Source organism: Nematostella vectensis, chromosome 2 (assembly GCF_932526225.1).
Source record: "Nematostella vectensis chromosome 2, jaNemVect1.1, whole genome shotgun sequence".
NCBI lineage: Eukaryota > Metazoa > Cnidaria > Anthozoa > Actiniaria > Edwardsiidae > Nematostella > Nematostella vectensis.
In genome coordinates, this window is record NC_064035.1 from 3,954,957 (window position 1) to 3,972,686 (window position 17,730).

General features: G+C 42.2%; 1 protein-coding gene across 3 annotated transcripts in view; it reads left to right on the top strand.

Moving 5' to 3' along the window:
* Positions 1 to 17,477, top strand: part of LOC5514850 (E3 ubiquitin-protein ligase ubr3) — a 30,486-nt gene extending 13,009 nt beyond the window's left edge. For all 3 annotated transcript variants that reach the window (XM_048723175.1, XM_048723179.1, XM_048723183.1), the window contains 19 exons: positions 195 to 371; positions 647 to 741; positions 880 to 1,026; positions 3,837 to 3,961; positions 4,209 to 4,319; positions 4,746 to 4,892; positions 5,146 to 5,208; positions 5,551 to 5,702; positions 6,206 to 6,270; positions 7,515 to 7,623; positions 8,120 to 8,258; positions 8,504 to 8,584; positions 9,004 to 9,105; positions 9,367 to 9,489; positions 9,862 to 10,038; positions 10,160 to 10,233; positions 10,554 to 10,704; positions 15,890 to 16,029; positions 16,874 to 17,477. In XM_048723175.1, coding sequence (XP_048579132.1) covers positions 195 to 371; positions 647 to 741; positions 880 to 1,026; positions 3,837 to 3,961; positions 4,209 to 4,319; positions 4,746 to 4,892; positions 5,146 to 5,208; positions 5,551 to 5,702; positions 6,206 to 6,270; positions 7,515 to 7,623; positions 8,120 to 8,258; positions 8,504 to 8,584; positions 9,004 to 9,105; positions 9,367 to 9,489; positions 9,862 to 10,038; positions 10,160 to 10,233; positions 10,554 to 10,704; positions 15,890 to 16,029; positions 16,874 to 16,991 — 2,296 coding nt within the window. In that variant the 3' untranslated portion in view covers positions 16,992 to 17,477. The remainder of the gene's footprint in view (positions 1 to 194; positions 372 to 646; positions 742 to 879; positions 1,027 to 3,836; positions 3,962 to 4,208; positions 4,320 to 4,745; positions 4,893 to 5,145; positions 5,209 to 5,550; positions 5,703 to 6,205; positions 6,271 to 7,514; positions 7,624 to 8,119; positions 8,259 to 8,503; positions 8,585 to 9,003; positions 9,106 to 9,366; positions 9,490 to 9,861; positions 10,039 to 10,159; positions 10,234 to 10,553; positions 10,705 to 15,889; positions 16,030 to 16,873) is intronic.
* The last annotated feature ends 253 nt before the right edge of the window (positions 17,478 to 17,730 follow it).

Consider the following 17,730-nt stretch of genomic DNA (forward strand, 5'->3'; position numbering starts at 1 on the left):
GGCTCTGAATAGATCGTAAGTTGATATGGCCCACATTCGAACCTGGAACCTCTGGCATGAAAAGGAAATTTCGTACAACTGAGCGTACCAGGGCGTTATATGCCTGTGACCTGCGATTGGTAAGCTTTTCTATACACATTAAACAATATTTTAACTGTACTATCTTTTTAGCTTTTTTTTTTTTAAATGCACAGTGCCTTAAATACTGGAAGCGGTCTTTTTTACATCAACAAGCTACTGGAGAAAGTTAAGCTATCAAGTCCGGAGAATGCTCAAGCCGTCGCTAAACTTCTTCCTGATAGCAAAAGTGTACCACACAAGATGCAAAGCCCAGGGAGTGAGGCAGATGACTCGGCAGCAAAAACACTCAGGTACACAACCTACCCCTCGATAACCACAAAGTACACCCCCCTCCAGTTGAGCACAAAGTACACCCCCTCCTTATTAGCATGAAGTCGATTTGTCGAAATGTTACTAGCCTAACAGACATGTTAGGCTAGTAAAGAATGTCAAAAATCTTCGAGATTATACTTCAAATGATAAACAACAAAATTCAATTGTGTCAGCGTTGATTTTCGAACTGTTGACTACTGTACCTGTAAAAGTTTTATTTATTATTACTTAGATTTTATTTATGTGAAATTAGGCGGCAACGAGCGCGTGAAAGACAACAGAAGCTGCTGGCAGAATTTGCATCCAAGCAAAAGTCATTCTTAGAGAAGACCCTGAACGTTGGACAAGGTAAAGCAAGTAATATCGTGTCTAGCCTCGTGAATAACTCAGTAAGGCTATATAGGACGTCCAGTATAGTATGCACAGTCAGTGGACAGATATTTGTTTCAGTAGTTATCTTACTCGTTATCCTTCTCAAAACCGCAGAGGCCATGGAGGTGGACACTGAGGTCGATGCCCCTGCACCAGAGGAGACTGTGGAGCAGTCATTTGAGTGTGTCATTTGCGGCGAAGCATCTCCTTCTACTGAGGAGAGACCTGTAGGACTTGTAGCACTACTGCAATCCAGTGCAGGTAAGGTCTTGGGTACAGTCTGGGGAACATCTTGGGTCCCGTGGGGGTAAGATCTTCGGTCCCGTTTGGGTAAGATCATGGGTCCCGTGTGGGTAACATCTTGGGTTCCGTGTGGGTAACATCTTGGGTCCCGTGTGGGTAACATCTTGCGTTCCGTGTTGTACGATCTTCGGTCCAGCGTGAGTTCTATCTTGTATACCGTGTGGGTACAATCCTGGGTCCCGTGTGGGTACGATCCTGGGTCCCGCGTGGGTACGATCCTGGGTCCCGTGTGAGTACGATCCTGGGTCCCGTGTGGGTACGATCCTGGGTCCCGTGTGGGTACGATCCTGGGTCCCGTGTGGGTACGATCCTGGGTCCCGTGTGGGTACTATCCTGGGTCCCGCGTGGGTACGATCCTGGGTCCCGTGTGGGTACGATCCTGGGTCCCGTGTGGGAACGATCCTGTCAAGCTTTTTGCAGTATAACATGGTGATATAAAGAACAACGTTTGTTCCATTGACGCTACTTGGTTTTCCCATGGTTCCCTGCGTGTTTCTCGTGGTTTTCAATGCGGTCAGCGGCGCCATATTGGCTGCCTCGGTTAAATTGTCTCCGTAAAATTCGTTCGTGTTTCGTGTCGTTCTCTATTGAAGCGACCCTTATGTTGCCTCCATCACTACATAAGAGGGCGTGGGGCCTAATGGTATACCTTATAGTCTATCTAGCCAACTTATGGCTGACCTGTGGCCTTTGGCCTCTGCTCGTTGACCTTTCATGTATGTCCGGTCGCCATCTTGAAACTCGAAACGATGCTACCTCGTCCAGAGTGACATACAGCAGTGCCGTTCTCAAGTCAATCGGCAAAATACAACCAAAGGTGTGTGTTCCTGAGGATTTATGGGAGACCCTTCACGGTCTGGGTATCAGGAAAGGTTTTCGATCAAAACGAGCCGGTCGCTGTCGCCGCCATATTGGTTGTGGTACCCCTGTGGTCACAGGGCCCCTGACAGAGGAAGTTCTATGAGAGAAAGGTCGAGGCCCTCAAAGAGTCTAACATCAGTCGTTGGTGGAAGGAGGTTAAAGCTTTATCTGGTGGCTCCTGTCGTAACGGAAAGTGGTACGATCAGCTCCTTGTCACAAGTGATTCCGACCCTCTCGAGTCTCTGTGTAACAGGATGAATTCCTTCTTTGTCGGGCTGTCCTATGACCTCCCCCCTCTAACTACTCGCGATGTGGCATCCTTTCAAGTCGATGAAGTCCCTGCTAGGTTACTTGCCACCATCCCGGAGGTTGAGCGAGCCCTATCTGCCACCAAGATAAAAAAAAGCACCCGGTCCCGATGGAATTCCCAATACCATCCTGAAGAACTTCGCCTTCGAACTTGCTCCGGTCATATACGACCTTTACAACAGCTCGCTAACTGATGGCTTCTTCCCATCTCTTCTAAAGTCTGCTATCGCACGTCCTCTCCCTAAGTCCAAGCCTGCCAAGACCGTGGAAAACGATGTGAAACCTAACTCCCTAACGTCACAAGTCGCCAAGATCATGGAAGGACTAACACTTTCGAGAATGCTCCCCGCTGTCTTAGATAAAATAGATAGTAAGCAGTTTGCAGTTGCGTCTAAATCTACCGAACAGGCTATTGTCTATATTCTACACCTTATGCTTGAGGCCCTTGATCTCGGCAATTGCTTGGTTAGATTCTTTTTCGCGGATTTTAGAAAAGCATTCGATTTAATTGACCATCACATCTTACTATATAAGTTAAAATCACTTAATGTTGAACTGGCACTTTTGCGCTGGATTGCAGCCTTTCTACAAGGGCGTTCGCAGTCTGCCTCGATGGTAAAACATCTTCCTCGCAACTACTTAACGGGGGAATCCCCCAGGGTACCAGGCTTGGGCCTATTCTCTTCTGTGTAATGGTCAATGACTTGGTCAGGACGTGGCCCCCGCGGGCTAAGTTCGTGGACGATTTGACTGTTCTTGAGGTGGTACCTAGGAACTCACCATCCCTCCTAGGACACATTGTTAACGACATTCAAGCATATGCCCTAAAGAATAACATGCGCCTTAATCCATCAAAGTGCAAAGAAATGTCCGTTAGCTTCTTAAACTATGATAGTTGCAGTTGGCAGCCCATTGCCGTGGGCGGTAATACCATCGATCGGGTGCAGTCGTTTAAGCTGCTTGGCGTTCTTATATCGTGTGACCTGACATGGGTTGCGCACTGCGACTTCATAATTAAGAATGCTAACAAAAGGCTTTATGCTCTAAGAGTACTTAAGAAATGCGGCCTGGATGCCAAAGAGCTGATAACAGACTACCGGTCATTTATCAGATTGGTCATTGAATATGCGTCTGCAGCCTTCGCGAACCTTCCAAATCATCTGTCTGACGCCCTAGAGAATGTTTAGAGGCGCGCGCTCAAGATCGCTTTCCCAGGTCGTAGTTATGAGGGTTCACTCTCGCTTGCAAACCTTCCAACGTTGAAATATTGCATGCCAGCGGTTCGTTTCCAGAATCAAACCAGAGAATCCTCTTTTTCCTATCATTAAAGGGCGTCGCATTACACATGATTCAGGGTATAACCTCAGGTCTAAATCTACATCGTATCAGAGGCCTACTAATACGAGTCGTTTCAACGAGTTCGTTACTGTTAAATATGCTGATTACATTTGATTAATTGTACTTTATTGTAGTGCTTACTTGTATCTCTGACTCACCTGTACCAGTCTATACTGCGAAAGGTTTAATTAAACTTATTATTATTATTATTATTATTTCCTGAGGTAATTTTGATTTATGCTGATTTAACCGTTATCTAGTTCTGAGGCACCGGAGTAGGCATCATGCCAAGATCCCGTGCACTGAGAGTGAAACGACACACGCGGAAAACTGCGGCACTGCCGAACGTCAACGCATGGATGCCCTCACTCAATGTTTTACCAAGGTACAAAACATCAAGCGTTCATTGGTAATCAAATTCTGGCAACTGCCCCAATAATCGGTAGTCTTTATTCACTACAGTTATAGTGCGATTTATCAAGGAGATTTAGCAGTTATATAGCAAATCCTGGCCATGTGCCTTCTAATGGAAATAAATGGGAACAACAATAATAAGTAAACTTGGTCTATTTGCGTCAAGGGCGGCTCATGGATTATACAAGCTTTTCATGGACGGTATGGTGTGTTTTCAGGAGGCGAGTATGCGTGCGTCTTCGGTTGGTGCTGACGGTGGGATTCACATCCAGACGTGTGGCCACTACTTACACATTGACTGTCAGCAATCCTACTTACGCTCTCTTCAGGTACAAGTCACGCTATGTCTAATCATTTGGCAAACGGCTAATTCACGCAGAACATTTCTGCATGCACTGTCACATCTCGTTACACTTTCATTGCACGCTTATTGCTTGAACTTTTCTTGGTGGAATATTTGTTGCTTGTCACATTCAGCCTACATGAGCACACATGTGGTGCATGACATTGATAACATAGCATCTGTTGCGGGCACTGCCAGTTAGAACGTTCTTAGCGCAACTCCTCTATTTCAACCTTGTCTTGATTTATACCTCGAACGTTCTTTAGTGTGAAACAATCATTAATCAGGTGACACCATCTATCACGCAAAACTTCCTTGTCAAACGCACCTAGCGACTTTTGTCACGTGTGGCTGGTGATATGTGAAATGCTTGTGTTGATGTTATCTCCTCATTTGTCGATTATTGTCGCAGGAGGAGGAGGCGGCCCAGCTGCATCAAATGCATTCCTTCAACTCCAGAAACGGCGAGTTTACATGTCCACTGTGTAGACAGCTTGGGAACTGTGTCCTTCCTGAGATACCAGCCAAGATCATGGCCTCAATGGACACAACACTTAAGGTAAAAAAAAAATCACTCTTCAACTACTTGCTTACTTACTAAAAACCCTAATTACAACATCGAAGTGAATATGTTTAGTGACCACCCTCAGTTAGTAACACAAGGGGCACTTGATTTGGAGGCTTGCTCTGTTGTGCCTATCGCATCAGTATGGCAGTTGGGAGTTATCAGTTAGTTATTCAATTTTTCATGAAGAGTGCTAGTTGGTTTAGAACAATGCTATTGATGTACACGTCTTTTTGCGTATCTTTAGGAGATGAATCACTTGGAATGCATAAACTCTATGAGCGAACGCGTGAAGAAATATCAACAGAAGGTGAGAGAAAGAGCCCGTGTTGAAAAGAATTCATGAGCTACATTGGTACCTATATTAAGCTGTCACCATCGACTGAAGCATGTAGCCGCCAATAGAGGCTGGCCGCTTAGTAGAGGTACCACTGTATCCTTGTCCTTTCCAGACCAAAGTCCTACCGAAATATCTTGCCAAACATTATTACAGCATCAGACGAATGACTCGTGTTTTCCTGGCCTGTCTTTCCTAGTTCCATTAGTTCCTGTTTGTGGTTACCTTCTGCCTGAAGTCGTGCTTGGGGAGGTAACAATAGAAACCAAAATGAAAATCGTATCGAATCGCTTGTTCGCTTCCTATCTATTACAGTGTATGAGCAAGTTGACCGCATGCGCCCTAAACTTCAGCGTGCTTGGAGCATCAGTCAAGTCTATGGTGGAGATCGCCCTGATGCTCGAGTCTGGAGACTCGCAGACTTGGTCCCCGGAGAGGAAGTTCGCATTGCTCTACCAGACTGCTAGGTAAGTACTGCAAAACCATGTCCGGAGCATAGTGTTCCGTGCCATCGACTCGACATATAAAAGCATATAAAAATATGAAACAACAAAAGCTAAATACTAACACAAACTGACAGATCAATTAATATTTTGCTACATTCTGTTATTATTGCGTTTTTATGTAGTCCTAATATGATATATGCTCTTCTCTGCTCTCTTTTTGCTTCATTGTTTTTCTCTTTCTCCCTTCTACACGTTAGTTGATAGCAATATAACTCACAGCTCAAAATAAATCAAAATACTCAAATAGTCTATGGTCGACTACCAGTTTTTGGTGAGCCAGGATCCTCAAAGCTCAGATAGATACTAGCGGCGTTTGAAAAATTAACTTCTGACTGTTTTCTTTGAAACGAAAACGTTAAAATGAACGGTCTGATTTCTTTTATAGGGAGATGGCTATCTAACGCACTGCCGGCTTGTATGAGTATAGACCCTTTTCGTTGCTCTCTAACGTATACTTTTTGCAGAACAAATATCGAACTGGAGCAAGTAAACATGACTGGCAGGTCGACTCAGCGGCGTTCTTGCTTCGGTAAGTAAAGATGATCTTTGCTTGGATTTGGTTGTATTTTGTATCCAACGTTAGACACGATTTCACTGTTTGTTTGATGACCACAGGATCCTTGATGATCTTTGCTTGGATTTGGTTGTATTTTGTACTCAACGTTAGACACGATTTCACTGTTTGTTTGATGACCACAGGATCCTTGATGATCTTGCTTGTTTTGGTTGTATTTTGTACTCAACGTTAGACACGATTTCACTGTTTGTTTGATGACCACAGGATCCTTGATGATCTTGCTTGATTTGATTATATTTTGTACTCAACGTTAGACACGATTTCACTGTTTGTTTGATGACCACAGGGTCCTTGATGATCTTTGCTTGGATTTGGTTGTATTTTGTACTCAACGTTAGACACGATTTAACTGTTTGTTTGATGACCACAGGGTCCTTGATGATATTTGCTTGTTTTGGTTGTATTTTGTATCCAACGTTAGACACGTTTTTACTGTTTGTTTGATGACCACAGGATCCTTGATGATCTTGCTTGATTTGGTTGTATTTTGTACTCAACGTTAGACACGATTTCACTGTTTGTTTGATGACCACAGGATCCTTGATGATCTTGCTTGATTTGGTTATATTTTGTACTCAACGTTAGACACGATTTCACTGTTTGTTTGATGACCACAGGGTCCTTGATGATCTTTGCTTGGATTTGGTTGTATTTTGTACTCAACGTTAGACACGATTTAACTGTTTGTTTGATGACCACAGGGTCCTTGATGATATTTGCTTGTTTTGGTTGTATTTTGTATCCAACGTTAGACACGTTTTTACTGTTTGTTTGATGACCACAGGATCCTTGATGATCTTGCTTGATTTGGTTATATTTTGTACTCAACGTTAGACACGATTTCACTGTTTGTTTGATGACCACAGGATCCTTGATGATCTTGCTTGATTTGGTTATATTTTGTACTCAACGTTAGACACGATTTCACTGTTTGTTTGATGACCACAGGGTCCTTGATGATATTTGCTTGATTTGGTTGTATTTTGTACTCAACGTTAGACACGATTTCACTGTTTGTTTGATGACCACCGGGTCCTTGATGATCTTGCTTGGATTTGGTTGTATTTTGTACTCAACGTTAGACACGATTTCACTGTTTGTATGATGACCACAGGATCCTTGATGATCTTGCTTGATTTGGTTGTATTTTGTATCCAACGTGAGACACGATTTTACTGTTTGTTTGATGACCACAGGATCCTTGATGCGCGCATTCCAGCTTCACAGTCAGATTCTTGTTGCACCTCTACTCAGCGTTTGGTCTCAGCTGACAGGTGGTGGCCATCATCTTGACCGAGCTCCCAGGTACGTCTTGTAAGTAAGACAAGCACTTTCCGTACGTCCCATATCTCAAGTTAAGCCAAACAAGCTTGTAACATTTTAAAAATGCTTTGCAACTATTCACAAGTTATAGAGTGGACCTCTCTCACCCGATCATCGGATTTTTGGATCGATCATCAGAAAACTTTCTGTGCTTTCGCAACACAGCAATCATTGGATCATCTCTAAACTTCGAAACTCCCGGTTAATCTGTATAAAGGGAGTATCTTATCGACCTGTGACCTCTATGGTTAAAGCACACGAAACCGTAAAAGAAATATACGTTGTTCTTTGTCTTCCATGAGGGTTACATTTTTTCCGGCGTCTATCTATCTTTTATAATTCAATTCAATATATAAAATAATAAATATATATTCTAATAATGAGTAATATGAGAGGTATTTGAAATGCCAGTGCGTAATTTTGTGCCATTACGATAGGTGATATTGGTGGAGTTTGACATGGTATTTTTATCTTGCAGTACGTTCCAGGATGCGCCGTTGCTGTTGCGTGACTGTCCATCCCTCTTGCTGCAGTTCATAATGGCTTGGCCAGCACCTTTCTCCTTGAGGGAATTCCGATGTCTTGTACAGCTAATCTATAACCTGGTTTTCACGCAGGTAGAAACGTTAATTTCTCTATACATCAGGCCATCTTCACGCTTTTGCCATTGTCGCATGACCTTTTAAACCCTCTTTCATAGCACCATCGTTAGGCAGCCACCGCCTACCATTTTTTCCCACCTTGCGGACAGCCTGTTTTTTCTCCTCACTCGAAAATGGTTCCAAGTACTATTTGACGGGTTTCTGTAAGGAAGTTGACTGCTGATTTGTATTCAAATATTTTTCTTCCCCACATAATCTAGGCTCTGGTTGAGGCCTGCTGTAAGTTTGTCGGAGATGAGAGGCTTTCTTGGCAAGATACAGGCAAGCGCGCTGCTGCTCAGGTAACTCTTCCAGACTCTTTTTAATCTTTAAACCTTGCGACTCGTGTCATTTTATTTTTTACATCTATTTCCTCTCCATGATACTTGCTCAAAGAAAATGAGTATCTCGACTGTGTAATAATAATATCATTTAGACCTCACCCTTATTATATAGTTATTTTATAAGTATCAACAAACATTACTCACCGTCATCATTGTCATAATCGCAATCATAACTGTCGTCTTTGCCATCACCACCATCGTGGTATCATCATTGTCACCAACATTATTATCATTACCTTAACTATTAATACCGCCGCCATCGCCGCCACCACCGTTGCCATCTCCATCATCATCTCCATCATCACAATCTCCAGAATCTTTGCAATCCTTATCTTCACCATCATTTTAACCATCAGTTCAATGTTTGTACTTTTCAGGAGAAATCTGGAAAGACGTTGGCTGTAGATACCTTGCTTGGTTACGTGACCCACTGTCTCGCCTCTAGTAAGCTCTTCAAGGAGAATAATTCATTGATGGGGGTAAGTACAAATTCAAATCATTATTTATTGTCAATAAACGAATGTCTATGATTTCGAGTTTCAACATCCTCCGAAGGTTTGTCTGTAGTTTGCTCCATTCATATCCACTAACTCTGTTCCTATTTGAATGATAAGATACACCGTTCAAATCCCATCCCATTTTCTTCCATGTTACACCCCCTCCCCCGACCTAGTTTATTCACCTCAAAAGAGTTTTGTTAAGCCCGCACCTTATCTGAATCTGTTAATCGTATCCGCTAGTTCACGCAGACGGTGTGGTCTCCTCACACGGTGGAGCAGTCGATTCGAGACTCGTGCCTACCCTTCCTCGGGCTAGCAAGCCTTGTATCATCGCTTTGTTATAACACGCCCCCGCCTCCACAGGTAAACTCATTTCGCATCTGGTTTTGCTTATTTCGTTAATGTGAACACGATCGAGTCCCGAAGACTTTCCTTGATAAAAGGGTATAGATTAAGATTAGATGCATGGAGCATTTTTTTCATTGTGCTTGTGATGATAACCCTTTATTGCAAGCTGTCCATTGTAAGCGGGGCTCCATTGTAATATCAAGTAATGCTCGTATATTTATACTTCCCACAATGATGCCAGTTTTGAACACTCAAAATAAAACCACAAGAGCAACACGCAAATAAGGCCAAAAGACTTAAAGATATGAACAATATGATTTGCACACCTTACCACCAGAAGTAAAAATTAAAAAGTAATGTCTGTCTATTGTTATGCCTTGTACATAGTACGAGTTCTACACCTTGGCGTCCAGTCTGGGTCTTTGCCCGGGTTCCTCCACCACTCCAGAGCATGCCTCGTGTGCAGTCTTTCTTTCCTGGCCACACGCTAAGCCACTCTCGATCATCCGCAAGTGGTGCGACGAGCTTTCGGCCGTGACCAGACGATGTGACAGGATTATCCAGGTACCAAACAGCTTCACGAATGACCCCTGTGCATTGTTTTTCTTAAAATGCAGTGCTTGTTTTTCTCATCCAAGGGCTTTCACTTTCACTAGAAATTGTGTTTTTAACTTTTCTATATCAGGTCACACAGCTACTACCGAATCTAAAGCAGTGGCCGCCACCGCGACTACTCCAGCTCCCCGAACGATATGATAGGTATGTGCTTTGGTGTGTAGAAACTAGAAAGACATATTATTGTCTTGTTTTTAATTAAGCAACATCACGTCACACCCTGGATTTCTAATACACCGCTGTTTAGAAATCGTTGCTTTGACCAATGCGAAATAAACGTAGTGGATTGTATCATCTCCACTTGCACTTGAAACGGCAAATTAAAAAAACAACGTTAAACAGGCATTAAACAGCTGCTATGAAACGTTGTCCAGCATTATCTTCTTATTGTTGATTTGTTAGTTTGTAAAGCCAAAGATGATCTTCTCATCGTTGCTTGTTGTCTAATTGTTGTCGTGTCCTAGCTTGATCCAGCACTACAGGAAACAGACGTGTCCAAAATGCTACCAGAAGCCTGATGACCCTGCCATCTGCCTGGTATGCGGTCGCTTCACTTGCCTCCAGGGAACGTGCTGCATGAGTGGCGAGGAGACGCGCAAGTTTGAATGTGTCCAGGTGCCACCAACCGATTTCACTACCATCACCACCATCACCAACTATACTACTACCACCACCATCACCAACTATACTACTACCGTTAGCACCACCATCACCAACTATACTACTACCATCACCATCAACAACTATACTACTACCGTTAACACTACCATCACCACTAACTATACTACTATCGTTACTATCACCATCACCACTAACTATACTACTATCGTTACCATCACCATCAGCGCTAACTATACTACTATCGTTACCATCACCATCACCACTAACTATACTACTATCGTTACCATCACCATCACCACTAACTATACTACTATCGTTACCATCACCATCACCACTAACTATACTACTATCGTTACCATCACCATCACCACTAACTATACTACTACCGTTAACACTACCATCACCACTAACTATACTACTATCGTTACCATCACCATCACCAACTATACTACTACCGTTACCACCACCATCACCAACTATACTGCTACCGTTACCACCGCCATCACCAACTATACTACTACCGTTAACACTACCATCACCACTAACTATACTACTATCGTCACCATCACCATCACCAACTATACTACTGACGTTACCACCACCATCACAAACTATACTACTTCCGTTACCACCACCATCACCAACTATACTACTACCATCACCATCAACAACTATACTACTACCGTTAACACTACCATCACCACTAACTATACTACTATCGTTACCATCACCATCACCACTAACTATACTACTATCGTTACCATCACCATCACCACTAACTATACTACTATCGTTACCATCACCATCACCACTAACTATACTACTACCGTTAACACTACCATCACCACTAACTATACTACTATCGTTACCATCACCATCACCAACTATACTACTACCGTTACCACCACCATCACCAACTATACTGCTACCGTTACCACCACCATCACCAACTATACTACTACCGTTAACACTACCATCACCACTAACTATACTACTATCGTTACCACCACCATCACCAACTATACTACTATCGTTACCACCACCATCACCAACTATACTGCTACCGTTACCACCACCATCACCAACTATACTACTACCGTTAACACTACCATCACCACTAACTATACTACTATCGTTACCACCACCATCACCAACTATACTACTACCGTTACCACCACCATCACCAACTATACTACTACCGTTAACACTACCATCACCACTAACTATACTACTACCGTTACCACCACCATCACCAACTATACTACTATCGTTACCACTACCATCACCACTAACTATACTACTACCTTTACCATCACCATCACCAACTATACTACTATCGTTACCACTACCATCACCAACTATACTACTATTGTTACCTTCACCATCACCAACTATACTACTATCGTTACCATCACCATCACCACTAACTATACTACTACCGTTACCACCACCATCACCAACTATACTACTACCGTTAACACTACCATCACCACTAACTATAATACTACCGTTACCACCACCATCACCACTAACTATACTACTATCGTTACCACTACCATCACCAACTATACTACTACCTTTACCATCACCATCACCAACTATACTACTACCGTTACCACCACCATCACCAACTATACTACTATCGTTACCACTACCATCACCACTAACTATACTACTATCGTTAACACTACCATCACCACTAACTATACTACTACCGTTACCTTCACCATCACCAACTATACTACTACCGTTACCACTACCATCACCACTAACTATACTACTATCGTTACCACTACCATCACCACTAACTATACTACTATCGTTACCACTACCATCACCAACTATACTACTACCTTTACCATCACCATCACTAACTATACTACTACCGTTACCATCACCATCACCAACTATACTACTATCGTTACCACTACCATCACCACTAACTATACTACTACCGTTACCACCACCATCACCAACTATACTACTACCTTTACCATCACCATCACCAACTATACTACTACCGTTACCACCACCATCACCACTAACTATACTACTATCGTTAACACTACCATCACCACTAACTATACTACTACCGTTACCATCACCATCACCAACTATACTACTATCGTTACCACTACCATCACCACTAACTATACTACTACCGTTACCACCACCATCACCAACTATACTACTACCGTTACCATCACCATCACCACTAACTATACTACTACCGTTACCACCACCATCATCAACTATACTACTATCGTTACCACTACCATCACCACTAACTATACTACTATCGTTACCACTACCATCACCACTAACTATACTACTATCGTTACCACTACCATCACCACTAACTATACTACTATCGTTACCACTACCATCACCACTAACTATACTACTATCGTTACCACTACCATCACCACTAACTATACTACTATCGTTACCATCACCATCACCAACTATACTACTACCGTTACCACCACCATCACCAACTATACTACTACCGTTAACACTACCATCACCACTAACTATACTACTACCGTTACCACCACCATCACCACTAACTATACTACTATCGTTACCACTACCATCACCACTAACTATACTACTATCGTTACCACTACCATCACCACTAACTATACTACTATCGTTACCATCACCATCACCATCACCACTAACTATACTACTATCGTTACCATCACTATCACCAACTATACTACTACCGTTACCATCACCATCACCAACTATACTACTACCGTTACCATCACCATCACCAACTATACTACTACCGTTAACACTACCATCACCAGCTATACTACTACCGTTACCATCACCATCACCAACTATACTACTACCGTTACCATCAGCATCACCAACTATACTACTATCGTTACCATCACCATCACCAACTATACTACTACCGTTACCACCACCATCACCACTAACTATACTACTATCGTTAACACTACCATCACCACTAACTATACTACTATCGTTACCATCACCATCACCACTAACTATACTACTATCGTTACCATCACCATCACCACTAACTATACTACTACCGTTAACACTACCATCACCACTAACTATACTACTATCGTTACCATCACCATCACCAGCTATACTACTACCGTTACCATCACCATCACCAACTATACTACTACCGTTACCATCAGCATCACCAACTATACTACTACCGTTACCATCAGCATCACCAACTATACTACTATCGTTACCATCACCATCACCAACTATACTACTACCGTTACCATCACCATCACCACTAACTATACTACTATCGTTACCACCACCATCACCAACTATACTACTACCTTTACCATCACCATCACCAACTATACTACTACCGTTACCACCACCATCACCACTAACTATACTACTATCGTTACCATCACCATCACCAACTATACTACTATCGTTACCATCACCATCACCACTAACTATACTACTATCGTTACCATCACCATCACCACTAACTATACTACTACCGTTAACACTACCATCACCACTAACTATACTACTATCGTTACCATCACCATCACCAGCTATACTACTACCGTTACCATCACCATCACCAACTATACTACTACCGTTACCATCAGCATCACCAACTATACTACTACCGTTACCATCAGCATCACCAACTATACTACTATCGTTACCATCACCATCACCAACTATACTACTACCGTTTCCATCAGCATCACCAACTATACTAGTATCGTTACCATCACCAGCAATAGGGACTTAACAATATGAATACGGCAACGAGGACGAGGACGGTAGAAAATAATAGAATGGAATTGAGAAAATACGTTCCTAAAATATTTACAACGTTATCCGCCAAACCATGACGTGAAATTCAAAGTTTTGCAGTCTAGTGAGGACAGTGACTGCATGAGTATAAATTCTCCTTTCTCTGTTTGCTATTTTAGAAATGAAGGTGTCGGCTTTTTTTTGTTTCTGAGAATAATGTCTAGGTATTTTCATCGAAACTAATTTGGAATTTTTTCGATAAGCGCAGGGAAGCGCTAAAGTGTTTATCTCGGTCACGCCGTCACCGTTGTTGCATCTTTAAGCCCCTAATTTTATCAGCATCACAAACAATATTATTACCATCACTGTCACCAACCATACCATCTCCGAACCACTACCATCATCAACACCATCAATACCATTATCGTACCACTACCATCATCAACACCATCAATACCATTATCGTACCACTACCATCATCAACACCATCAATACCATTATCGTACCACTACCATCATCAACATCATCAATACCATTATCGTACCACTACCATCATCAACACCATCAATACCATCTCCGAACCACTACCATCATCAACACCATCAATACCATTATCGTACCACTACCATCATCAACACCATCAATACCATCATCGTACCACTACGATCATCAACACCATAAATACCATTATCGTACCACTACCATCATCAACACCATCAATACCATTATCGTACCACTACCATCATCAACACCATCAATACCATTATCGTACCACTACCATCATCAACACCATCAATACCATTATCGTACCACTACCATCATCAACATCATCAATACCATTATCGTACCACTACCATCATCAACACCATCAATACCATCTCCGAACCACTACCATCATCAACACCATCAATACCATTATCGTACCACTACCATCATCAACACCATAAATACCATTATCGTACCACTACCATCATCAACACCGTCAATACCATTATCGTACCACTACCATCATCAACACCATCAATACCATTATCGTACCACTACCATCATCAACACCATCAATACCATTATCGTACCACTACCATCATCAACACCATCAATACCATTATCGTACCACTACCATCATCAACACCATCAATACCATTATCGTACCACTACCATCACACCATCACTTACAATACCATCACCAGTACTAAAACCATAACCGTCATAAACACCATTACCATCGACCATCGCCATCACCAGTACTATCAACGAGGTACCATCATTTTCAACACCATCACCATCATAATACATAGATACCATCGCCACCGTCATTTTAACATATATCACCGTATATCATTTCAATGATCCTCCACTACCACCCTTATAATACTTTTGATGTCCTTTTTTACAGCATTCGTGTGAGTGTGGGGCTGGCACAGGTCTGTTTCTTATTGTGCTATCATCTGTCATTATTATCATCCGGGCTTACCGGGTGTGCATCTGGGGTTCTGTGTACCTGGATAGCTTTGGAGAGGAGGACCGCGACTTGAGGTGAGTCCAATCGGCTTGAAGTCTGGACATGTAGGTAATGGTTGAAGGTGTGACCTCGCAGGCAATGGTTAAAGATCTGGACTTAAAGGAAATGGATGAAGGTTTGACTTTCCAGACAATGGTTGAAGGTCTGAACTTAAAGGAAATGGTTGAATATTCGACTGTGCTAGAAATGGTTAAAGGTACCTTGCAGGCAATATTTGAAGGTCTGAGTTTGTGGGAGATGTTTGAACGTCTGGAGTTGCAGGAAATGGTTGAATTGGTTAAACGTCTATAAGATATTATAGGCATACGTTTCGCATTTGTCCCCTGTCTCTACTCTAGCTTGGTAAACTATCTCTTTTTCAAGGCATTCCCCGTTTAAAGGACATTCTTCCCTTTTCTTACAATCACATTTCCTATGGTCCTCCATCTGCTCGTTGTCCCTTCTATTCAAAATGATCTTATTGTGCCCATCGATTAATTGTTTTACATTTGGCATACAGCTACAGCTAATCTTAAGCGTGTTCCTGTTGAAGATTTTCTTAAGGGTGCTGCTAGCGGGAAAAGACTTATCAACTAACTTAAGTTGAAATTAATTTCGTAGACGTACGTCAGTGTTACAGTTGTAAAAAGGTTTAACTGAGGAGTGGGACAACCTTACGGTTGGTCCACGAAACAGAACTGTATTAAACTAATTTACCTGGATGAACTGAGTCGTTCATTACTGATCTCTCTCTCTGTATATATATATATTCAGTAGCGAATTAGCAAGTTGAGAAAGCATGTATCATTTAGAAACAAACCATCAACTTGTTATCCTTGTTAGCATGATCAGTCTTATCTGCACATATTCTCGTTCCAGACGCGGCAAGCCATTATTTCTCAGCAAGGAGCGTTTCGATAGACTAGAAGAACAATGGTTCACGCACAGTTTCGACCACACGTGCAAAAGGTGGAAACGGCACCTGAATACGCTATGACACTCTTGGTGTGGTCGGAATAGATAGTGCGTGACAGCTTTGCGAGATCTACTGTGTCACAGCCACACAAATCGTATGCCCGGTATACAGAGTGGAAGTCACACTGTGTGGACATCTATGTCAACAAAAGATGAAAGGGTGTCGATTTACGTTTGATGTACCAACAATGAAAATGCCTCTTGGAATACTCGCAATATGAAACTCTAGGACTGCTAACCCGTGAAATACACGAAGTACGATATGTATTAAAGCAGTGTGCACGTTCTCTTTTGAGCCAAATACTCTTCCACACGTCACAAATACATATATTTATGTACAGGTATAGTTTAATGGCCAATAACTTTAGTTTTATCAAGATTGTATATGCATGGTATTTACATAATGTATAAAGTAATTTATTGTTGCAAGGACTGCAATTAGTCCGAACGCTTTTCAGTATTGAGGACATAAAAAATAGAATATTAAACTATGTAAATTTTTCAAAAATGTGTGTTAAAATTACTAGGATATACAATAATATTCTCCAACTGCCTCCCTACGGAAATTTTGACCTGCAGCTCGATTTGTTGGCCGGCGGCCACATGATTTGTTTTACCTGCCCTGAACTTGCTAGCTTCCCTTGCAGGCGGGTTAAGGCTTCTCCCACCCCCAGCGTCGCCTGTGTAAAAACGCCTGCGAGGGGGTATATCAACATCTATTTGCATGGATATTTTTTTCGCGTCAAGTCGGAACAAGGGTT